This window comes from Mesoplodon densirostris, chromosome 3, assembly GCF_025265405.1.
Source record: "Mesoplodon densirostris isolate mMesDen1 chromosome 3, mMesDen1 primary haplotype, whole genome shotgun sequence".
Classification (NCBI taxonomy): Eukaryota; Metazoa; Chordata; class Mammalia; order Artiodactyla; family Ziphiidae; genus Mesoplodon; species Mesoplodon densirostris.
This window is the reverse complement of record NC_082663.1, coordinates 66,038,152-66,063,632: the sequence shown is the minus strand read 5'-3', so window position 1 is coordinate 66,063,632 and position 25,481 is coordinate 66,038,152. Positions and strand designations below refer to the sequence as shown.

At 41.4% G+C, this 25,481-nt stretch overlaps 1 protein-coding gene across 1 annotated transcript in view; it reads right to left on the bottom strand.

Moving 5' to 3' along the window:
- The window catches only part of RASGRF2 (Ras protein specific guanine nucleotide releasing factor 2), a 248,052-nt gene that overhangs the window by 87,647 nt on the left and 134,924 nt on the right, over positions 1-25,481 (bottom strand). Inside the window, exons 15-17 of the mRNA XM_060091787.1 lie at positions 24,861-25,249; positions 16,649-16,774; positions 14,018-14,107 (exon numbers count right to left, since the gene is read on the bottom strand). Of these exons, the coding sequence (XP_059947770.1) occupies positions 14,018-14,107; positions 16,649-16,774; positions 24,861-25,249 (605 nt within the window). The remainder of the gene's footprint in view (positions 1-14,017; positions 14,108-16,648; positions 16,775-24,860; positions 25,250-25,481) is intronic.

The following is a 25,481-nucleotide window of genomic DNA, read 5'->3' as shown; positions in this document are numbered from 1 at the left end:
ATTGCATTCTGATTGGCTGCTGTAGGTTCATATACATTCTACATTCGGGTCCTATGCCTCAAAAACGAACAGTGCCTTCTCAAATAAAGAAAATCCCCTTGCCATTTCCTACGTCATGAATATCTTCGGTTCTTCAGTTACTACTTCCTCTTGTCTCTCTTTGTCCTTTCTCTGGGTCTCCAATTCCTGGCGCTTCTTAGTAGTACCAGCTACATCACCGTTGCTTTTACGCTTGCTTCCGGACATCCTGGGCTTGAAATAAAGACACTGTACTACTGTACTCTATACAGTACTGTACAGTAAAGTACACAAAAGCACAACCACTTACAGAGGATGCACGCACATGACAATGTACACCAGACATGTGAACTAACTTATGTGACTGGACATGCAAATGCACGTTTGCATCTTTGAAAGTTAGCATCTTGAAGGTTCCTATGTAGGGGACTTCCTGTAATATCTAAAAAAGGAGCTGTTTGCCCCATGACTATTTGTTACACTTATTAAAAAAAAAAAAACAGACATGCACGCAAAATTTATCAGGATACTATTATTTACCTCTATTTCAACAAGTCTATTTTGGGTTTTCTGTAGGTTTATAGCTTCTGATTTTGTAAGACACTGAAATATACTTTGTCTAAGACTCATCACTTCTCCTTCTGATGCACGTGTCAAAATCTTGGTAATGTTAATTTACTCCAGCATGACAGACACTGCCTCCACTTAATGTAAAACCAGCCAAACTGCTAAGACTATAACACACATCAGGAAGTGTGCGACCATAGGAATAATGTGCAGATCCAGAGGAAAACGCTGTCTCAAAGTCAAAAACAAAAAAAGCTCCAAAAACCTATGTTCAGAAAACTGACTAATTGGAAGAGTGAATGCATGAAATACTTTGAAACTATATTAACTTTTTCCTTCAGGGTCATGTACTGAAGGCTTATTATTTTGCTAATGTGACATTTTTTCTGGGTTTTCAAGTCCAGAATTTAATAACCAATAATTATACTGATTATTATCAGTATCCTAGAGTTTACATCTTGATCATTTGAAATTTACTTTATGCCTGTTCATCTAATCTCCTCAATGAGATTGTCAGTTCTTAGAGAGTAGAGGCAATGCCTCGTATTCTATTTTTATCTTTCCACAATACCTGGTATGGCATAGCGTGTACACAGAAAGACCTATATAACTAATTGAAGATTAAGCAAAATCAAATAAACTTGTTCATCATTTAATCCAAAGAGTGGGAAAGAATAATGTTTTAAATTCAGGCAGAGATTTCTGAATCTTGATACCAACCTCTCTGATGAACAATCGGATTTAGACCTTTTGTTTAAAAAATCCAAAGCAGCTGATGTTTCTAGGAGCCTTTCCAACAGAGCTGGGTAGTAAGGTCAGTGGCAGCTAGACTTCCCCCCCGCTCCTACTCCCCCAAATTTCTTTGGAATCCCCATGCCACCAAAGCCCTTCCCTAATATCATTGGCCCAGTTTCTAGTCACAGCATCTCAAGAGCCAAGTTTCAGTCCCAGAATCACAAAGTCAGTGTTTAGAGAATACAAACCACCTACCAATGAGGAATTCACTAGCTTCTTTAGAGCTTTGTCTTAGTCTTCTAAATGCCCCATAGTTCCAGGAGACCAGCTTCTCTGCAAAGGGGCCTCAAACTGGGACACTCCAACCTGCTGGGTAGCTGAGACGCTAGGGTGAGTGTAATGTGTCACATAGGCCAGCTTCAATTTCATCTTAAAATGATAATTACAATTTTAAATTCAGCATTACAGACAGACAATAGCTACACAGGGAGGCTCCTCTCCGTTTGCAGAAGAGAGTAGAGCCATTAAGTCCCTTCCTATTGCTAAGCAACAGCTGTGTTCAAATCAAACTGCTCTCAGCTCTTGAACAGTAGGAAAATAAGTCTATTCAATTCAGAGCACTACAGGTGAAGGGAGCAGAATAGGTAGATTTAAGCTACATGTTAATTTTAGATATATTCTTTCCATTTCAAAAATTTTGGGGGGAATAAGCACAGGGTATTCTGTCCTGTAGGAACAGCCCAGACATGTTTCTCTTTCCAGTATGAAAATATGCTCCCTAAGCGCAATTTGATTTTGAATAATTTCACCAAGGTTTACTGGCAACCATGATACCACCTGTAGTAGCTACCTATCACTGCACAACAGATCACCCTGAAATTTACGGGCTGAAAATAACAAACATTTATTATTGTACAGTTTCTTTAGGATGAGATTTTGGAAGTGGCTCAGCTGGGTGGCTCTGGCTCAGGGTGTCTCACAAGGTTGCAAGCCAGATGTCCACCAGGGCTGCAGTCATCCAAAGGCTCAAGTGGGGCTGGAGGGCTCACTTCTAAGCTCATGCATGAGGCTCTTGGCAGGAGGCCTACTTTCTAGTTTCTAGCTGGTCTCATGGGCCTCTCCTCATGATACGGAAGCTTGTTTCCCCCAGAACAAGTGATCTGAGAGAGACTGACCAAAACAGAGGCCACTATGCCTTCTGATGACCTAGGCTCCAAAGTCACACATGATCACTTCTGCTTAATTTTATTTGTTAGAAGCAAGTTACTAAGCTCTGCCAACACAAAAATAAAGAGAAATTAAGCCTCACCTCTTGAAGGATGGAGTATGAAAGAATTTGTGGACACATTTTTAAAACCACCAGACCACCCACCAGAAACGTTCATGTCCTCTTCCAAACGAAATGGCAGCACTGTAGAAACCCAGAGAGTGAAGTTCCAGCTCTGCCTTATCTATGTAAGGCAGAGGCTGGGACTGGTAATAGATCCTGTCAGTTCTCTTTTCATTAGCCAGATGATATGATTCAAATCTGCCACCTACTACCTACGTGACCTTAGGTGACTTACTTAACTCTCTGTATCTTAATTTCCTCAACTGGAAAATAAGTATAATAATAGTAATATTATTATACTCATTTACTAACATATTCATTATATGAATAATACTACTAATTATATATAATAGTATTATTATATATTAAATATATAATAATACTATTATTAGTATAATGAGTACATTATACTCATTATACAAATAATAGTAACTACTTCACATATTCGTTAACATATGTAAAGTTTAGAACGGTGTTTGGTATATAGTACACCCTACAGAATTATGTAACTTTATTGTTGTTGCTTTTGTCATGTTGATAATAAGTTTATAATTGCACACACAAATGCCCAACAGGGAAGCATAGGACAGGGGTCTGCAAGATGTGAGTGCAACTCTGAGAGGCCCTCTGCAAAAACTACCCACAATTATGATGTATTCACAAGATAAAACAGGCTAATTACATGTTATTAAGTTGTGTCTTCAGGTCTTCCTAGCACTTGTGAAGCCACAGGCTACAAATGGCAGTTAGATAAACAACACTGGGAAAAAAGCCCATATTCTGTGTCTTTCTTACAAGTTTACTCACTAAATAGCTAAACTATTTAAATAGAGCTGAGTGCTCTCACAAATCCAGAAAAAAACAGACAGCGGGGTACATATATGACATTAACGTAATTCATGGTACTCAATATACTACTGCAAATTTAATCCAATTCTCAATACAGAGATAAATGCTTCCTCTGACCAGGTTATATCATTGTACTAAGACCCTAGTTTCTGCGACCCTGTGAAAGAAATCACAGACCCTTCAATGTTGCTAGCTAAGTAAGAATCTACCCACAGATGACTAATTCCACTCGGGTTCATCTCTCTGGAGTTACTGTGCTGCTGTATCTGTCAGGTGAATGCCAGGTGGACAAAGAGGTGGAAAGAAGATGGCAAGAAATGGGTATGTTGCAGATGAAGACAGGATCAGGAATTAGTAACAAAATTATGTAACTCAGGTTTCCCAAGATCTTGTTCTTTTTGAAATAAATGTGGGATTAGAGGCGATATCAGGGCAAAGAAAGAAGCAGTTTGGTAGTGGGCAGATCTGAGCCTCATTCTCAGGCACTATGGGAACCTGGGCCAGGCCCCCCAGCACTCTGGGTCTCACACTTGTTTCAAAATCTGTAAAGTAAGAAAGACAGTCCTCCAAATCCCTTCCATGGTGAAGGGGTGATAATGAGGCATCCTCCAGATCTTTGTGATAAGATTACCCTGTGAAAGCCAAAGTAGTCAAGCCACAGTGGACAAGAAGAGATGGACTTCCTATAAAATAGCCTGGCCAAAGGAATAGGAAATAGTTTTGGGGAGAGAAGACTGAGGAGATTCAGGAGTCCATTGCTAGCATTGAGGTATGTCTCAGAAACTCTTATCTGGATCAACCTACAACTCCAGCTGTAAATGATTACAGTAACTCTGAGGTCACATACTGGTGGCTCACAGCCAATTGTGGTCCACAGAAGTATTCTGCTTGGCTGGACAGTATTTTTTTAAAGAGTATGAATTCACTTCCAACATTTAAAAATAGGAGATTTCACATAAATATCCAGATTTCTGGTTTTTCTTTAAAAAAGAAAAGAAAGAATGAAAACAGATCTGACGGCCCTAGTCTGTATTCTGTCATGGCAAAAACCAGGGGGAGCTGAGCAGTGGCTGCCCCTTTTTCACATGGTATCAGCCCTCCAGTCCCCCTTTCGGTTACCTGCCTGGCCCTGAAATGGATGAAACTGTACTGCAGTCAAGTAGCAATGAAGCAATGTGAGCGAATCAAAAAAGTGAAAAGGCACAATCAACTGCATTGTACCTTTGCTGAGGAGATACAGTAATAGAGAATGGTCTGCGTGGAGCTCAGGAAAGGGCAGCACAAAGAAGGAGAACTTGGCAATGCAACATGGTCAGGAAAGAGGGTGCTCAGGCCAGCTGGAACAAGGATTTGGGTTTGCTTGAAAGGCTTATCAAAAACACATGATGGGCAGAGGAAGTGCTCCATGTGATCTGGCTTGCTGTGGGCATCCTCCCAGGAAGAGAGTGCAATGACTCCCTGACATGAGCATCCCTAGCTGCTCTGCAGGCTCATACTAGTTAAGAGGGATACATTAGGAGTTTGGGATTAGCAGATACAAACTACTGTATATAAAACAGATAAACAACAAGGTCCTACTGTATAGCACAGAGAACTATATTCAATATCTTGTAATAACCTATAATGAAAAAGAGTATGAAAAAAGAATATATATATTGAATATATATATCCACTTTGCTGTACACCAGAAACTAACACAACATTGTAATCAACTATACTATACTATCAACTATATAATAAAAACTTTATAAAAACGATGTAACTTCTCAGTTCCAAAATTTTAATTTCAGTCCGTGTGTGTGTGTGTGTGTATGTCAGTCTAAAAATTAGACTGGAATCCATTAGCACAGAATATCTTTCCATTTCTTTGTGCCTTCAATTTCTTTCAACAACGTCTTATGGCTTAACATTGTTAAAATGTCCATATTACCTAAAGCAATCTACAGATTCAATGCAATCCCTATCAAAATCCCAACAATATTTTTCACAAAACAGGACAAAAAAATCCTCAAATTTATACAGAACCACAAAAGACCCCAAACAACCAAAGCAACCCTGAGAAAAAAAACAAAGCTGAAGGTATCACACTCCCTGATTTCAAATTATACAAAAGGCATGCCTTGGAGATATTGTGGCTTTTGTTCCAGACCATGGCAAAATAGCAGATATTGTAATAAAATAAGTAAGTCACACAATTTTTTTGGTTTCTCAGTGCATATAAAAGTTATGTTTACATTACACTGCAGTCTTTTAAGTGTGCAGTAGCATTAGTTCTGAAAAAATAATGTATATACCTTAATTAAAAACACTTTACTGCTAAAAAGTGCTAACCGTCACCCGAGCCTTCAGCAAGTCATAATCTTTTTGCTGGTGGAGGGTCTTGCCTCAGTGTTGATGGCTGTTGACTGACCAGGCTGGTGGTTGCTGAAGGCTGGGATGGCTGTGGCCATTTTTAAAAATACGACAGCCAAGAAGTTTGCCACATCGATTGACTCTTCCTTTCGCCAAAGATTTCTCTGTAGCATACAACGCTGTTTGAGGGCATTTTACCCACAGCAGAAAACTTCTTTCAAAACTGGAGTCAGTCCTCTCAAACCCTGCTGCTGCTTCATCAACTAAATGTATGTAATATTCTAAATCGTTTGCTGTCATTTCAACAATCTTCATGGCATCTTCAAAAGGTGTATATCCCACCTCAAGAAACCACTTTCTTTGCTCATCCATAAGAAGCAGCTCCTCACCTGTCGAAGTTTTATCATGAGGTCACAGTAAGTCAGTCACATCTTCAGCCTCCACTTCTAATTCTAGTTCTCTTGCTATTTCTACTATATCTGCAGTGACTTCCTCCACTGAAGTCTTGAACCCCTCAAAGTCATCCATGAGGGTTGGAATAAAGTTCTTCCAAACTCCTGTTAATGTTGATATTTTGAGCTTTTTCCATGAATCATAAATGTTCTTAATGACACCTAGAATGATGAATCCTTTCCAGAAAGTTTTCAACTTACCCTTCTCAGATCCATCAGAGGAATCTCTATCTATGGCAACTATAGTCTTATGAAATATAATTCTTACATAACAGGACTTGAAAGTTAAAATTACTCCTTGCTCTTACTCCTGGGCTGCAGAATGGATGTTGTATTTCACAGGCATGAAAATAACAATCTCGTTGTACATCTCCACCAGAGCTCTTGAGTGACCAGGTGCACTGTCAATGAGCAGCACTATTTTGAAAGGAATCTTCTTTTCTAAGCAATAGGCCTCAACAGTGGGCTTAAAATATTCAGTAAACCATGGTGTAAATAGATGTGCTGTCATCCAGCCTTCGTTGTTCCATTTATAGAGCACAGGCAGATTTAGCATAATTTAGCATAATTCTTAAGGGCCCTAGGATTTTCAGAATGGTAAATGAGCACTGGCTTCAACTTCAAGTCACCAGCTGCACTGGCCCCTAACAAGAGAGTCAGCCTGTCCTTCGAAGCTTTGAAGCCAGGTACTGACTTCTCTCTAGCTATGAAAATCCTAGATGGCATCATCTTCTAATAGAAGGCTGTTTCATCTGCACTGAAAATCTGTTGTCTAGTGTATCCACCTTCATTAATGATCTTAGCTGGCTAGATCTTCTGGATAACTTGCTGCAACTTCTACATCAGCACTTGTTGCTTCACCTTGCACTTTTATGTTATGGAGACAACTTCTTTCAAGCTCATGAACCAACCTGTGCTCACTTCAGATTTTTCTTCTACAGCTTCCTCATCTCTCTCCACCTTCATAGAATTTAAGAGTGTTAAGGCCTTGCTCTAGATTAGGCTTTGGTTTAAGGGAATGTTGTGGCTGGTTTGATCTTCTAACCAGACCACTAAAACTTTCTCCATAAGAGCAATAAGGCTGTTTCGCTTTTTTATCATTCATGTGTTCACTGGAGTAGCACTTTTAATTTCCTTCAAGAACTTTTCCTTTGCATTCGCAACTTGGTTAACTGTTTGGTGCAAGAGGCCTAGCTTTCAGCCCATCTACTCTTTCAACATGCCTTCCTTAATAAGCTTAATCATTTCTAGCTTTTGATTTAAAGTGAGAGACATGCAACTCTTCCTTTCACTTGAACACTTAGAGGCCACAGTAGGGTTATTAACTGGCCTAATTTCAACATTGTTGTGTCTCAGGGAAACAGGGAGTCCCGAGAAGAGGGAGAGAGGCAGGAATGGCAGGTCGGTAGAGCAGTCAGAACACACTCAGCATTTATCTATTAAATTCACCATCTTTATATGGGTGTGGTTCATGGACCACCCCCAAATTAAACAGTAACATCAAAGGTTACTGAACGCAGGTCACCATAACAAGTATAATAAGAATGAAAAAGTTTCAAATATTGAGAGAATTTCCAAAATGTGACAGAGAGACATGAAGTGAGCAAATGCTGTTGGAAAAATGGTGCTGATAGACTTGCTCGACACACGGTTGCCAAAAACCTTCAATTTGTAAAAAAATACAGTATTTGTGAAACACAATAAAGCAAAGTGCAATAAAATGAGGTATAACTGTACAAAGCTATAGTAATCGAAACAGCATGATATTGGCATAAAAAAGACACAGATTAATGAAAGAGTTGAGAGCCCAGAATAAACCCACATATAGATGGACAATTATAATTTATGACAAAGGAGCAAAGAACATACAATGGGAGAAAGGATTGTCTCATCGATAAATGGTATTGGGAAAACTGGACGGTCATATGCTAAAGAATGAAACTAGGCCACTATTTTACTCCATGTACAAAAATCAACTCAAAATGGATTAAAGACTTGAATGTAAGACCTAAAATCATAGAATTCCTAGAAAAAAACATATGCAGTACACTTTTTAACATTGGTCTTAGCAGTATCTTTCTGGATATGTCTCCTGAGCCAAGGGAAACAAAAGCAAAGATAAACAAATGAGACTACATCAAACTATAAAACTTCTGCACAGCAAAGGAAACCATCAGCAAAACAAAAAGACAACCTACTGAATGGGAGAAGATATTTGAAAATCATATATCCAATAGGGGTTTAATATCCAAAATATATAAAGAACTCATACAACTCAACAACAACAAAACAAACACCCTGATTAAAAAATGGGCAGAGGATCTGAGTAGACATTTTTCCAAAGACATACAGATGGCCAGTAGGCACATAAAATGATATTCAATATCACTAATTATTAGGGAAATGCAAATCAAAACCACAATGATGTATCACCTCACGCCAGTTAGAATGGCTATTCTCAAAAAGACAGGAAATAACAAGTGTTGGTGAGGATGATGAGAAAAGGGAACATTCATACACTGGTGGTGGGAATGTAAATTGGTGCAGCCACTATGGAAGACAGTATAGAGATTCCTCAAAAAATTAAGAACAGAATTACCATATAATCCAGCTATTCCATTTCTGAGTATTTATCCAAAGAAAACGAAGATACTAATTCAAAAAGACATATGCACCCCTATACTCAGTGTAGCATTATTTACAATAGCCAAGATATGGAAACAACCTAAGTGTTCATCAATGGATGAATGGATAAAGATGTAGTATATATGCACAATGCAATACTACTCAGCCAGAACAGAAAGATGAAATCTTGCCATTTGCAACAATATGGATGGACCTTGAGGGTATTATGCTAAGTGGAATAAGTCAGATGGAAAAAGACAAATGCTGTATGTTTTCACTCATATGAGGAATATAAAAAAATAAAATAAACAACCAAAAAGAATAAAATAAAATTAACAACCAAACCAAACAAAAATGAACATAGATACAGAGAAAAGATTAATGGTCACCAAGGGGAAAGGGACATGGGGGAGGGTAAAATGGGTAACGGGGGTCAACTGCATAGTGATGGATGGAAATTAAACTTTCCATGGTGAGGACACAGCAGTGAATACAGAAGTTGAAATACAATGTTGTACACATGATACTTAAAAATAAATAAAGAATTTAAAGTAAGACTTGGAATCACTGTTAACTTACATTTGGTTTGCCAAAGCTCTTTGTTTTTCATTAATAATAGTGATAATAATGTTTTCACTAAAAAATGTAAATGAGATATATTCTGTCTCCCAAACTTCAACTAGCTATTTTAAGACATTTTTATTGTAAAATGGTTTTTATATATTTGGGGAAAAAAAACCAATAAAAAATATGTCTCAAACTGGTTGTAGGAATGCTAAAACCAGAGAAGGAACAAATACACCTTCTCCATCTAGTTTAGTGATTCTCCATCTTGGCTCCACATAAGTATCACATAGGGAACTTTAAAAATCCTGATGCCCCAGATGTATCCAGACCAATCAAGTCATAATCTCTGGGTGTGGGACCAGTTATTGGTATTTTAAAAAGTGAGTCCAAGCCCAATCCACACCAAGCTCAGATCTACTATTGGCTACACAAGGCTGAGTGGTTTGACAGAGGAAAAAACAGATTATGAATTATCTATTTTACAAGTATGAAGTCACCACCAGTAAAGAACTCACTATTTCTCTAAGCAATTGTAACTGTGCCATTAATTTTCCTATAAATGCATTCAGTCATTCCTCTACTTTGTTAATTTACTCTGACTTGCATAGAATGGTAAAACCTATAATCTTTTCACAGATAATCAAGAGCTGCTTGTAGTATCTCTACTGCCATTATTTCTACTCTCATAAAAATAACCCACCTCACACTTTCATATTTCATTTTAGATCATTTCATAAACCCTATCATTAATCCCAGAGCTTTAGGTATATAGTAAGCACCATGATATGCCCTGATATGTGTATTTATTGGATTTGCATTTCTATTCATATCATAACTATATCCAAACTGCACCTGCAGATTCCCTGTATCAGCAGCCATCTGAAAGGCACAGATTTTAATTCTACTTTCATGCAGAGCTCCTAAATTTGAGCAGATGCTTGAAAGTACATTTCAACCAGTGTGGTGGCTCATAAGACTCATTGTTTTTTGTCTCAATCTTGCATAGAGCTAAAACTTATAGAGTTAGCACTTATTTGACTGATTGATGATCACTGGTCCCACTCCCACCTCCACCCCGTGATCAAAATTTCCTAAAGCTGCTCTGATTCCAAGAATGATCAGGGCTGGACTCATAAACAGATTTACCAGGAAGCCAAGGAAGCTTAAGCCTCGGGGCCTCTCAATGTGTATGGGCCTCTTCCAAAGCCCTGGGAGGTGCTCTAAAGGTTTGTAATTTTATGTTCTTTTCCTTGAGGCAGACTGTGTAAGTGTTAGACCCCACAAATCCCAGATCCATCCACAGTGGGCCTAATGTAACTTGGCTGCCAATCGGAAGGCAAGCACTAAATAAACTGTGAAATCTTTATAATGTGAAGTTAAGAAGAATTAATTGTGTCACAATCGTGCCCACAGATCAGGCTTTCCTTCCTCTCCAGCAGAGGTACTCCTGTTGGTCTACAAGAAAACGGAGCATGACAAGGAAGGAAGAGACACCCATCTTTGGAAAGGACAGGCTCTAAGTCCTTAAAGAAACCAGAGGGGAAATTCCAGTCTTTTCCAGTGTGTGTGGAAATCAGGCAGGCTCAGACCCGAGGGGCGGGACTGGCAATCCTGAGTACATACGAGGCCACCTTCCACAGATAAATCAACTTTCTCTGACTTTACGGCATGCACATCTTATCTGGCCTCTTTGCGAAGAAAATTTTCTGTCCATCTTTTTGCTAAATTTAAATACCTTTTAATGCAGTAAAATTACCTTCTAAGCAATCATTAAAGAGAAATGGCTTACATGCAAATGCCTGCAGTGAATATTTGAAAGCATAATCACTAACTGACAGTTCTAACCCAGAGTTGCCAGATTCCTGTGTATTTTGATGGAAGTAGAGGTTGAGGGCAGGGAGGTGAGAGAGGATTAAAGCAAGAGGGAACCCGAGGAAGAGCCTGAAACATGAAAGCCCACTCTGCAGACCGCATGGCTTGGCCGGGCGGCACGTTGTTTCAGGCTATAAGCCACACACAGCAGAGCGGCACCACCAGGTGGTCCCATATTGCAGCCAGACAAGCAGACAGGAAGCCTGGAAAAATGGATGTGAGCATGAGATGTTCAATTATCTACACCTCCTTCCCTCCTGCTCACGTCTGCAGGCTCTCCACGTTCTAGTGTGCATTCGGGTCAGTAATTCCTGATTCAGAGAGTGGATACAAAGCCTGGTTTGAGACTTAAACATTAGGTAGCACTAGCTTCCTTCGGACACCTGTCTGTCTGGGTCTAGGGCATCTCTGGGCAGTAGCAGGCTCTCCTCTCCCTGAAGTCCAGATCATCTTCCTAGCACCTCCTCTCTTTCTGCTCCGTGTTCACCTGCCCTAGTGGCCTATGAACCCGAGCCCTTCTGCCAAATTCTCATAGGCAGGTGGACTCTCCTGTGGGGCTAGATCCATGGAGCAGCCGAGCCCCAGGGACGTACTGATCCCTACTCCAAAACGGACCCTCTTTCGTACCACCATTAGCCACCGAAACTGACCCCTATGCAACTTGCTGCCTTGACAGCAGGGCCACAGATACTGCCAAAGCCATCCTTTATGTCATTTATGTCTAAACTTGAATCATGTGGCTCTAGACCCCATGACAGGCGACATCAGCAGCAGTGTGATAAGAGAGGAGGACCAGGCCACCCTGCACCTAGCAGTGCTGGCTGTTGTCAGTCAGCAGTCTGCCCCTCCTCAGCTGGCTCACTGAGGAGAGCTTTCTTGCTAAGGCTCTTTCGGCTGCAGGGGAGAAGCAGGAACAGGCCGCAGAGCAGCAGCAGTGTTCGGATAGTGAGGAAGACCTGGCTGTTGTGGTTACTTTATCCTCTGGCCCATCAGGCATGGACAAGCCCAAGTCTGAAAGCCAGTCTCCGTTAGAACTTTGCTTCAATCTCAGGTGAAAAAAAGATACCTTCCCTGACCCAGCCTCCAGCAAATGGGGAAATGGTCTCATCCTGAACTGACCTAAAAACTATTCTCCCTTACAAACCATATTTAAATTAAGAGACCTGTGAGGAAGCTGTGTATTTCACTTTTTCCAAAGACAGACTAGCTTGTGAGAACAAAAGACAGAAGAAGGTCTTAGCAAATCACAGTGGATAACCAACTCTGCCGGAAGTGTAGGGAAGCCTCCTTTATTATCTCATCAAAGAAATGCTCATTATTATAACATGTAGTCAACAACAGAAGCCGATTGGATTGAGAAGACATCAATACTATTACCATTACAGGATATATTGTGTTATACTGATGGGAATTGAGGGGAAGGTTCTGGGAATATTTGGGGTAAAGAACATCCTCAATTTGCCTGACCACATCCAGTGAAGTGTGTGTGGTAAAATATTTAAGAGGTGGAATGTAGTCAAAGTGCAAAGATTTTCCATTCAGATGGGATATATATATATAGATAGATAGATAGATAGATATAGACATATATATAACTATGAATTACTATGGTAATTCATTTCCCTATAGTATATCTCTTTGTGCTTACTTCAAATTTAGAAAGATTTCACACAGACAGTACCTACCAGTTACTATTGTTGAATATAGGTTCATAGGCTTTGGAAATGGACTTCTTTGTGGTAGGTGAGCAACGGCTAATTAACAAAATACACCAAAAATACACTCCCAGAACACAGAGAATTAGTTTAGGTGAAGATACTCACAGCAACAAGGCTGTTTAAACCACATACGGATATATTTTAACATAGCGTCCTCCTTGCACATGAGAGAAGAGGACAGACATCATGAATATAATTTTTCATATATTTAAAATACCGTGCTTTTAAGTACTTCTTTACCCTGAAGATTAACCAACAGCAACTCAGAAAGCATCATGGAGATACTGGAAATGAATTTTGAGTCCTCTAAAGCAATAGATCCCTCCCTCCTCCCCGCCCCCTCCACAAACCTTCCCTCCCACCTCGCATATGCTTTCAGCACTGGACTCAATTAAAAGGGAACCACGTGTTCTCGACAATTTGGCTAAAAAGGTTAAAGAACTCCATAAAGCAACATGAAAGAAATAATACATCCTTCTGAGACAGAAGTTCTCAAAAGGGTTACGCACAGGCCACCTGTGTCAGACTCACCTGAAGGTGCTTATTTAAAAGACGGTATCAGGGCCTCCCTGGTGGCGCAAGTGGTTGAGAGTCCGCCTGCCGATGCAGGGGACACGGGTTCGTGCCCCGGTCTGGGAGGATCCCATATGCCGCGGAGCGGCTGGGCCCGTGAGCCATGGCCGCTGAGCCTGCGCGTCCAGAGCCTGTGCTCCGCAACGTGAGAGGCCACAACAGTGAGAGGCCCGCATACCGCAAAAAAAAAAAAAAAAAAAAAAAAAGACGGTATCACACCAAGATACACTGACTTAGGGAGCTGGGAATCTGCATTCTTAAGAAGCTGCCCAGTGTATCATCAAGACGCTGGCAGGCAAGGACCACTGATTTACTCTAAATTGCCATGTGTCTGCACTCAGCTGCTGGCCCCTACTCACCAGGTGGACTCCCATGTCCTGCTGCAGCTGTGGCAATTGCAAAAGCAGAAGCAGGCGAAACAGAGCAGTGGGAGTTGTCGGCGGTCTGACCTGGTTATTTCAAAAGAATGGAAATGGCATAGTGAGGCAGTTGGATAATATAACGTAATAAAAATTCTCATTTTCATTCCAGCACTGGATGAATGCAAATACCCTGCGATGTCTTTATTAATAGGCAAATAACAAGATTCTATATTAGCAAGTCCATTCTAGGTATAGCCCCAAGAGAAATGAAAGCATACTTCTACACAAAAACTTATACATGAACATCCATAGCAGCATTATTCATAACGGCCGAAAAGTAAAAACAATCAAATGTCCACCAATTGGTGAAATGACAAACCAAACCAAAAATTCTCATACAAGGGAATATCATTTAACCACAAAAAGGAATGAAATACTAATACATACTACAACATGAATGTGCCTTGAAAACATCATGCTAAGTGAAAGTCAGTACAAAGAGTCACATATTGTATGATCTCATTTACATCAAATGTCCAGATTAGGTAAATCCATAGAGACAGAGAGTAAATTAGTGGTTTCCAGGGGCTGGCGGGGAGATGGGAATGGGGAGTGACTACTAATGAGTACATGGTCCCTTAGTGGGGGAGGTGATGAAAATGTTCTGGAGTGAGATAGTAGTCATGGCTGCCCAGCCTTGTGAATATATAAAAACCACTGAACTGTATATGTTAAAAGGGTGAATTTTATGGTATGTGAATTTTATCTCAATATAAAAAATATTTTAAAAAAATATCCCACATTTTACTGATGGAATTTTCTTCTCAAAATACCTTTAGAAGCAGAGATGGGTTCTTAAATCAAAGGATGCACTCAGCACCTTTTTGCAGCCCCTCTCACTCAGATACTTACACACAGCATTTGCTAATATTGCTGACAACCTCACTGTTTTTCTCACTCAGGCTTTTAGTAAAGACAGTTCACTGTGATTCTGTGATTTTTGATTAGTTTGCCCCTAAAGTTATATAGTCATGCTTAAAATAAATAGGAGGGGAAGCAAAGAGCTGCTTAATGTGCCCAAGCATGAAAGCAAAGAACAGCTCTACCCTCTCCTTCAGCAGTAGCGTGAAAACATTTGTGAAACAAGGTGGCAAGTAGACAGATGAACAGGCAAAATTCAGCTACACAGTGAGAAAATGTGTGATACTGTCCCCATTTGGATCCACCATATTATCACAGATTTTGGCTTTCTTCCTGTATCGCTGGGATTTAGTCAGATCAGGAAAGAAACAAAGGACTTCGTTAATGCACAAACAGGATGAGGATTTCCAAATGATGTTTATATAAATTAAAAAAAAAATTAACGAATATAAACATATGAAAGAGACTGTACTAAAACAGAGCTCTAATAATAGTAACCAAGTGGACAGCATTTAATCTTGCCTTGGTAAAGTTTTGCTTTCACAGACTTTGGCCCCAAACTCTTACAGGTTTAATGAACTCAAGGGAGTCTGTCCCACGTGGCAACAGTCAAAGAAGTTGCCAAGGCTTGGACTGACCAAGGCTCTAAGAAGAGTAAAGAGATTTGGCTAATTCCAGAGTAGTCCTATAACAAGCCAGGGAATCTAGCTTGTTACCTTGGTTTTTCAGTACTATCCAAATGTCAGGGTGACCCATGACTGACCAGGAGCCCCAAAGGGCTAATATCCCTCAGGGCAAATCTGCTGACAACAGTCTGACCCAGACTAGCTTCTCTTGGAGGTGATGGCATTGAAAACAGCTTCCACCATGAGGCTAAGGCTGCAAATGAAATGACCATTTGGAGCCACGCACTCTATCTTTTGCTAAACTGCCTTACTTAAAGCAGGAGTATGAGAGTCAGAAAACGTCTACGTTTTACATGGGTTACTTAGGGTGAATCTGGTTTCATAATTGAATAATTTTCCCTTCCAACTTGAAATAATTGGCTTGAGGAGAAAAGAGGAAAACATTTCTAAAACAACTGTAATTCGGATATATTTATTTGAGCAATGAGGAGATAAAAGATTTCTGTCTTTTGCTCTGACAGTCTTCCCTCCAATTAGAAAACATTTGGTATATTCTAAAACAAATTATGGGATAATGTTTTATAATTTTCGTAACTATAGAAAAGATACCAGATTCTGCCACTAGCAATAACGAAGATTGGAGTCCCATGCAACTGGACTTTACTTTAGCTGAAACAGTGTTCTTAATAAGGTCCCCCCCGACAATTTTGTGTCCCAGATGAATCTATTTCATACAGACTACACTGGGATTCATGGTAAGGTATCAGAGTCTGGGAACATTTTGGTAAAACCAGCACTGAAATTCAATCAACTAGCAACTAAGAACAGGCTTCTCAATTCAGGTTACTCCACACAAAGCTCCGTGCAATGATGGGGTCAAATAAATATTGGTTATACCAATGACATACTCTCTAATCATTTATTTTCTACTACTTGGTCCTATAGTAACATTTGTTTCCCATTACTTTTCATAACCGAGACTAAAAATATTCGGGGAGTGAAACAGTAAGGCAAACAAAAGATTCAGGAGCTAGAATCATCCCTCGCTTGTGTGTTTCTGAGTCCCTTTCCGAGCGCTCACCTCCGGGCTGGCGGTAGCGGAGGTGCCGAGGAGTTGAGGGTGACCTGCAAGGTGAAAGTTCGGTGGCATCTGCCGCGGGGGAGCTTTCCACTCCTGCTCGGTCCACCGGCGCAGACTCTAGCACTGCTGTTTTAAAACATCATGAATTTTAACAACCAGGCCATGAATTCAAGAGCTTCTTGTCAGTATCATGCATGGAAACACAAAAGTTCATTACGGATAATAAGCATTTCATGTTAGTCTATATTTTTAAAGGACTTTATCATGAAAACGAGTCACTCTTCCTGGCGGAATGTTAACGACACGAAGTCTAACTGTGGCTCATCTCCACACCTGTCTTGCTGACCCTGCTGAGCCTGGTTGACCCTCCCAAGCCCCTTTTGTTCAACACAACAGATGTTACTGATAAAAAGAAGAGGATATGAAGTGGCTTCCCCGCCCTCCAGAATGTTTCTGCCTTCTTGGAGTGGGAAAAGAGGGACTTTTTCCAGATGGTAAATGAAAATTGGGACTTCATTAGTTCTTTGCCTGCGTTGCTCCCTTAAGACAATTAAAGGAGCCCCCCTGCCTAAGGATCTACAGCTGTACTGTCCAAAATGGTAACACGAGCCAAAAGTGGCTATGTAAATTTAAATGAAAACTAAATTTAAGTGAATATTTCACTTCCTCACTTGCACTGGCCACACTTCAAGTGTTCCGTAGCCCCGTGTGCTTAGTGGCTACAGTACTGAACAGCATTTCCATCCTCCCAGAAAGTTCTATTGGGTAGCCCTGTCCTAGAGCTACAGATCAGCAGGAAGCAAGTGGAAATTTTTACAATGAACAGTTGAGAGATTTTTAAGATAATTTGTGCCTCTTCACTGCAACTAACATCCCATGAGTAAAAGAAACAGTCCAGAGTCACATTTAAGCTATTACCACACCCCTTGCGCTAGCTTAGTAACCAGGTAAAATTACAACTTTGTGTGTGTTCTTTTCAGGAAAAGCACTACAAAAATTTCATAAATTTCCAACAACTCTTCCAATTCTTTTTCCTTGGGCTTTTCATCAACTGATAAAAGCTGTGTCACCTCCACTAGTTTTCCATTTACCCGTCAGCAGAGCTACTCTCAACTCAACTCCCTTTACCATTCCATTCAAGATTTCACTCAACAAACTTGACAAAATCCCTAATGACTTCACATAAAGCCATTTTTACACTTGCCTGTGATTTACTCCCTTAGAAATATGGCCCCAAGTCAGCTCTTTTGAAAAACAAAGGGGCCAGGGAAGGGAAATGGTTAGAATCTTTCCTCGAATGACATAATTACAGTCAAGCTGGCAATGATGCAGGATGGAGACATAAAAATCAGTGCTTAGCTGTTAGTTTTATTATTTTCTAAATAACTCCCTCAAAATGCAGTAATAGAAGGCATCTGCTTTGCAAGAGCAAGCAGAATATCAAATGTATGTCCTTGGTCTGATTCAACCATTCATTCCTCTGAGGCAAATGAGCAAATCATTTAGTCAGCCATTACACTGAACCCAAAAAACTTCCCAGCGAGAGAGCTGGACAGGCCCCGAAAGTCCACTGAAAGAACAGGAAAGCAGAGAATAACACTGTAAGCAAACGGGCACCTACAGAGAGGAGAAACCATGCCAGCATTGGGGGGTGGAAAGAAGCTTTTCTTTCTGGCAGGTTCACTTTCAGTCAAGTTCCATGCAAAGCAGCTTTGCCTGCAGAACGAGTGGGCAGATGTGGGCTCAAAACAAATGCTAAAAATTGGGAGCACTTTCAGCCCACAGGCAGGCAATTTTCAAACTAAGAATACAGAAACAGACACTAGTGATGTGGGTCGTGCAGCGATGCTTAGACTGGTTGCACAGCCATGGCCCAAGAGAACGCTGATGGGGTAAGAGACCCAAACACAGTGCGTGAGCTGCCCCATGGCTCTCCTTTCTTGCCTGCTGTCGGTTATGGTTTTTGTTGAGATCTCACCATTGGGTGGAATCTGGATGTGAGCTGGGCTGATATTTGTGCTTTTTAGAAAGACCCAGGATAGGAGAAAGTGGGGACTTCGTGGTAGGAAGAAAGAGGAGCACTAATGAATGTTGGGTGAGCCTGGAACAGATCTGGGGACTGGGTGGGGGTGAAACCAATTGCATTATTTTTCCCTCGGAAGTTCACAGTCTTGCTCATTTTGAGGGATATTTCCTATTTCTCTTCTTTCCCTTCATGTCATTTGAAGTTCTCTTGCCAGGAAATATTGCAAGGCTGGCATTATAACTGCAATGACAGTAACACTGGACAAAGGTTACTAGCATTTTTCAAAGAGGGTACCCTGAAACTGTCTAGCTGGACAGCAGTGAGGGAGACCCATGACCTCAGTATGGGCCTAATGGTGAAGGTGATCTCGTGTAATGAGGTTTGTGGAGTTGCATCCTGAGGTGAAAAGCAGAAACTACAAACTCTTGGCACAGGGTTTCTTATTCAAGTCTGCCAGCTGTCTTAAGTGTTACCATTATGCAAAGCACATGCAAACATCTTTCAAATTAAAGACAGATCATTGTCTCCCTTTACTTTGCCAACGGGAATTTTCAAGACTAGATAGCAGAGTTAATACAGCAGCACTCTTGGCTTCTGTAGACATTCTGTGCATGCACGCGCGCACACACACACACACACACAGACACAACTTGTCAGGCTGACACTGAAGTAAAGTGTTTCATCCATGACTTTTCTAGAAGTATTCATGATCAGTATTGCCTATATACCAATGCAAAATAAAAGGGAAAACTAGATCTATAATTCCTTTGTTTCACCTTTTCAGAAAAATGCCAAAGAGCTCCCTAGACCCCAGTATAATTCTAAGCTTTCTATTTACAGTGTCTCCTTTATGAGGATCCACAGGATAAATTATTCTCAAGTCTCAGGAGCAAGAAAAGATGTGCCTGCACACCAATCTATTCTTAGCTTTCAATATGAATCACATAACTGATTACATTCAGAACCAAAATCAGTGACTTTAGGAACTGCAGAGGACCACACAGTACTCATTTGTTCACTAACCATACCCATGGCCTCATACGATTTTCCTCCATTGCCTGATTTCCTTATCTACTTTAGTTTTAACCCAGTGTACTGTGTGCCTCTTTGAACTGCCATCTTAAATACTTTCAAGAACAAGATAGGAAGTAAATACATTAAAAATAATCAGAAGACAGCTACAGAAAGAGAAAAAAAATCAAGATGCAATGAGGTGGCCAAAAACAAAGTGTTTAATAGAAGGATTGCTGGAGGGGGGGCGGAAATCATGGTAAAAATGAGAGATAAAGGGGCACGTATTAGGGGGTAGACGTGACTAAGACACACGGGGCAGAGGAGTGGGCAACTCTGGAGATGAAGTTGGCTCTAATGGGCTTCAACAAGTGCCATGGGCCACACATGGACACAACCCTGGAGTGTCCCCACCTCCCACAGTGAGAGGAGCTCTGTATTTAACCTTGACCTGGGAACTGCAAAATCTTATTTCTACCCCACGAACCATGTGGATAAACGGACCCTTGAAATTCTAACTGCAAATCATCTGTTTGGGGAGAATCCAGTGGAGAAACACAGAGGCATTAAGCCCTCAACTTTGGCTATTTCTCTAATGTGAGAAAGAACCTACTATGTCTGCCACACCATTATTCATGGACCCTCTCCATCTGCTGGGCCCTGGTCAGAAATGATCCGAGCTGCTACGTAACAAGCTCTCTAGCTGATGCTAGCTGTGCCTACAATGATCCCTGATACCACCTCTGCCCAACACCTACACTGACAAGTCTTTGCAGCCTTTGTCAGTGTCCTTCCCTGGGAGCTTGATCTGGTTCTTTCTCATTTATCTTGGTCTCCCCAAGTCTAACCTTCTTCCAGCTTATCATCCCTGGGGAAAAACTACTGGTTCCTACCAGTGATCACACCTCTATCTGAGACAACAGGCCAAACAGATGTTACGATGTGGCATTGGACCAACGCTATGCACTGTGGGCTTGGACTTCAAAGACCAGAACTAGGGAACTTGGTGACCACTGTGGAACAATCCATGTGTAAGTTAAAGTGTAAGAATTAATCAAGGTGGGTAATGGGCAGCTTGACTGAGGACCTTTAGAACTACGACACGTACTTAGTCTATAATGCAGAAAGGAATAGATTTTTCGTTTGCTCCTCTATTCAAGAAAAAAGTTAATACCTACACTACTAAGCATTAGCCAAATTAAAATGCAATCTCTGGGAAATTGCGGAAATCACCATACTCCTGTTAGGAGGCCACTATCAAAAGAAAGAAAATATTAAGTGTTGGCAAGGATGCAGAGAAATTGGAACCCTGTACACTGTTGATGGGAATGTAAATGACGTAGGCACTATCAAAAACAAAAATTTCCTCAAAAAATTAAAAATAGAATTACCATATGATCTAGCAATCTCATTTTTGGGTATATATGCAAAAGAATTGAAAGCAGGATCTTGAAGAGATAACTGCATACACATGTACACTGCAGTATTATTCACAGTAGCCAAGAGATGGAAGCAACCCAAATGTCCATCAATAGAGGAATGGATAAAGAAAATATGGAGTATATATACAATGGAATATTGTTCAGCATTAAGAAAGAAGAAAATCCTGGCACATGTTACAGCATGGATGAACCTTGAGGACATTATGCTACGTGAAATAAGCCAGTCACAAAATGGCAAATACTGTGTGATTTCACTTATATGAGGCATATAAAATAGTCAAACTTGGGACTTGCCTGGTGGCGCAGTGCTTAAGAATCCGCCTGCCAATGCAGGGGACATGGGTCAAGCCCTGGTCCGGGAAGATCCCACATGTCGCAGAGCAACTAAGCCCGTGTGCCACAACTAATGAGTCTGCTCTCTAGAGCCCGCGAGCCACAACTACTGAGCCCACAATGCACAACTACTGAACTCTGCGTGCCACAACTACTGAAGTCTGCGCGCTTAGGGCCCGTGCTCAGCAACAAGACAAGCCATCACAATGAGAAGCCCACACACCACAATGAAGAGTAGCCCCTGCTCACTGCAACTAGAGAAAGCCCGCACGCAGCAATGAAGACCCAACGCAGCCAAAAATAAATAAATAAAAATTTTTAAAAAAGTAATCAAACCCATAGAAACAGAAAGAAGATAGTGGTTGCCAAGGGCTGGGGGGAGGGAGAAATGCAGAGTTGTTCCATGGATATAGAGTTTCAGTTTTGCAAGATGAAAAAGTTCTAAGTGTGTATTGCACAACAATGTGAATATACTTAACACCACTGAACTGTACACTTAATGGCTAAGATGGCCAAAAAGGAGGAGGAGGAAGAGGAGGATTCTTCAGTAGAGTTTTAAAAAGTTTACTAGATGCTAGAAAGCCCCAGGAAGACTAGTAGCAGGGTTTCCTCTACAGAGCTGCACATGGCGTCAAAACTGGACAAAAGCTGCCCCTTCGGAAGCATTGGTCACTCCTGCTCTCAGAAATGGGTTTCACCACTGGGGGTTACCATCAGCCCTTTGCTCATAGGTTCTCTTTGCCCATAAGTTTGCCTGTTTCCTCCGTCCAGCTGAGACAGGAAGGAAAAGGGCAGAGCACAACCCTTAACAGAATGACACAACCATGAAGAAGAACAGGTACCACAAAAACCAGTTAGAACCTACTAAGCCCAAGATGGTGGAAGATGTGACTCCCAGGAGACCTTGAGCCTCATTATACACTCATTGTAATGCATTAACACACTAAATGACACACCCACCAGTGCCACGACAGTTCCGAGGCTGATCGTAAAAGGCCAAAAAGTGGGCGGTGGCCCAATTCCTGGAAATCTCTGCTCCTTCCCCAAAGTAGCTGGAATAATCCTCCCACTCGTTAGCCTATGAAATTACCCAGCCCATAAAAATTAAGGGCCCCAACACCAGGGGCCACCCCTCTCGCCTTCTGTCTATGGAGTGTGTATCTCTCTAAATAAACCTGCCTTCACTTTACGATGGCTCACTCTTGAATTCTTTCTTGCGTGTAGCCAAGGACCCTCACTTGGCAGCCTGTCCCAGGGACTCACTTGAGACCTGGGACACGACCATCCTCTGGTGCCCCATTTTTTCCCCACAACACAACCCATTTATCCACTCTTCTTGGCTCATGTCAATGACACTTCCTGATTCTGCTCAAACATTATCTTCCCCGCTTTTCACCTTCTGGAGCACTCCATCTATACCTCTTGTACCATCTGCCCTTATACTTATGTTTTGTCCACCTTCTCCAGGGAACTATATATAAGGGGCCTGGGAACCATCTCATTTACCATTATGGACCCTGTAGCACAGCAACCTGCAGAGAGAAGGTGGTCACACAATGACTCCTGAACAGACCTTACCGTGTTCTCAACCCAGCCTCAGGGGCAATCAAACCAAAGCCTCAGAGTCACAAATGTCTGGCACTAAAATGCTTATTCCTAAAGCTCTCCTAACTCAAAATAACATGAGAAACCAGACGTACCTCCAGATTTCCCCTCTCCTATTTAATACAATCAAGTAAAGGAGGGGGAAAGAACTTTCCATATTCTGAGAAGTTCCTGTGCTCCCCAGGGCGCTCTGGCCCAGAAGGGAGGTTTGAGATAAGCCTCCCAAACTCATTCCCACCATGGAGATTCCCAAGCACTGGCCTCGATCAAACCCCAGATGCACCTGTCACCTTGCGCATCACCTCATTATTCCCAAGAAAAATCCATCCTGATTCTACTAAAGCTTGTTGTTCTAATGACTCTTTAATGATCTTCCCCCTTTCATCCTCCTTAGTTGCTAACGTGTCAATTTCAAGAACTTCTTGTTTAAATGGGTGCTCCTTTTGATGATGACAACTGCCCCAGTTAAAATTCCATTAAGTGCTTCACTCAGAAAGCTTATTTAAGTGATCTGAGCTAGAAACTACATAGAATCTTGAAGCAGGTAGAAAAGCAGGGGTCTATGCTTCCATCTGGGTGATCCTCTTTAAAATCTGGACAGTTTGTCTGACTTATTGCCTGATTTTTTATGTTACCAGTAAAGAAATGTTACTATATAGTAAAACAAACAAAAAAAGCTGTTTGCTAACTTGGCCGTGAAATCTTTTTTATTTTCATCACAGAAACACTGGATTATAAAAGAACAAGGATCACCTCCTCCAACCCCTATGTTGTACCAAGCTGAGGAGGGTAGGGAGATGTGCCACAGGAATCCTTGATTAGTCCCCTGAGTGTTTTGCTTGATTTATTCATTTAACAAAAATTTACTACCTGCCAGGCACTGGCCAAGGCACTGACAGTACAGAGGTGAATAAGACAGACAAGGCTGCTGATCTCATGAGCTTATATGGGAAGACTGTCCAGCCAGAGGGATAAACAAGTGCAAAGGCCCTAAGGCAGAAATGACCCAGGTGTTTCTGAGACACAAAAAGGAAATCAATGTGACTGTAGCCTAGCAGATGAGGGAGCGTGGCAGGAGCAGGGGTTAAAGAGAGAGACAGCATCCAAGTCTCATAGGACCTGAAGGCCTTGGGAAGACAAATGTGCTTTATTCTAAGTGTGATGGGAAGTCATTAGAGAATCTAATCAGGAAACCAGATGATCTAATACACATTTTTAAAAACCACTTTGGTTGTGTCATGGACAATGAACACTGTCTCATACTTAACTTTTCTCCCTATATCTCTGTTGTAATAGGGAGTGTTGCCTTGGAAACTAAACTGAAGAAGTCATCTTAATGACCTAGCTTCCAGGCTAGGTCATCATATTAGCAGGGAAAGGCTGGAAGCAGTACAGGTGCTTAAGGTAGACACTGGAGGAGGAGAAGGCTCTAAGGCTCAAGGTCATGGACGAGGACCATGGCAAACTATCTCTATGCCAAGTATCATGCTACGTTCTTTAGCCAACCAGCCTTAATTCCACCAAGAACTTTCCAGTGATAACCCTTTAGATGACCCCATTCTTCCATAGACAACTGACTGCAATTAGCCTTTTATCATAGAAGGCGGCTAACCTTGCTCTCCTTCCACAAAGGCTAGAGGGAACTACAGGCATTTTCTCTTCTAACTAGCCATTGTATTCATTCTACTTTCTATGCAGAAGTAGGAAAGTTGTAAAGAAAGGAAACTAGGGCTCCAGAGGGAATGGTGGGGAAACAGGGGGCCAGCAAATGCGGGGTATGGCAGCTGGATAATACCTCTTTGAATACTTCGTTTTAGCTTGTTACACAGATCCACGCGGGGGTTATCTACATGCTCTTCTACAGATCCTGGGCTTTGTTCTGGAGAAGAAAGGCCTCGGCTAAGATCCAGCGGTACTTTACCAGTGTGTGGTGGTGGGGATGCAGCAGGGCTGTGAGTGGTGGTGGGACTGCTGGACGCCGAGGAGGTGGTCAGGTCCAACGCTCCTATCCTTGAGTTCAAGGGAGAAGTCAAGGACAACTTTCTGGCCCTCACTGGGGAGGACGTTCTGGACACAGCCAGTGGTGGTGGGGAAGAGAATTTGCGACACAGGTGCGGGGATTTGCCATCCACCAAGTGTTCACCTCTGCTATTCTGGCTGGTAGCGAAAAACAATTCCAAGGACCTAAAAATAAGAGCAAAAGCTATTAACAAGTTGTAGCCAAGTGAAAATGAGTCCCCTGATGTCATTCAAAAACATGCTCCCTACATTAAAAGGCCACAATATCATCACACTTCTGTTGCTGGATTCACCTTCATTTAAATGCTGCATGTATACCACACACTTGCCAAAGGAACACAGACACTATTTAGGCTTAGTCTAATCCCCTGCTACTAAACTGTGGTCCAAAGACAAG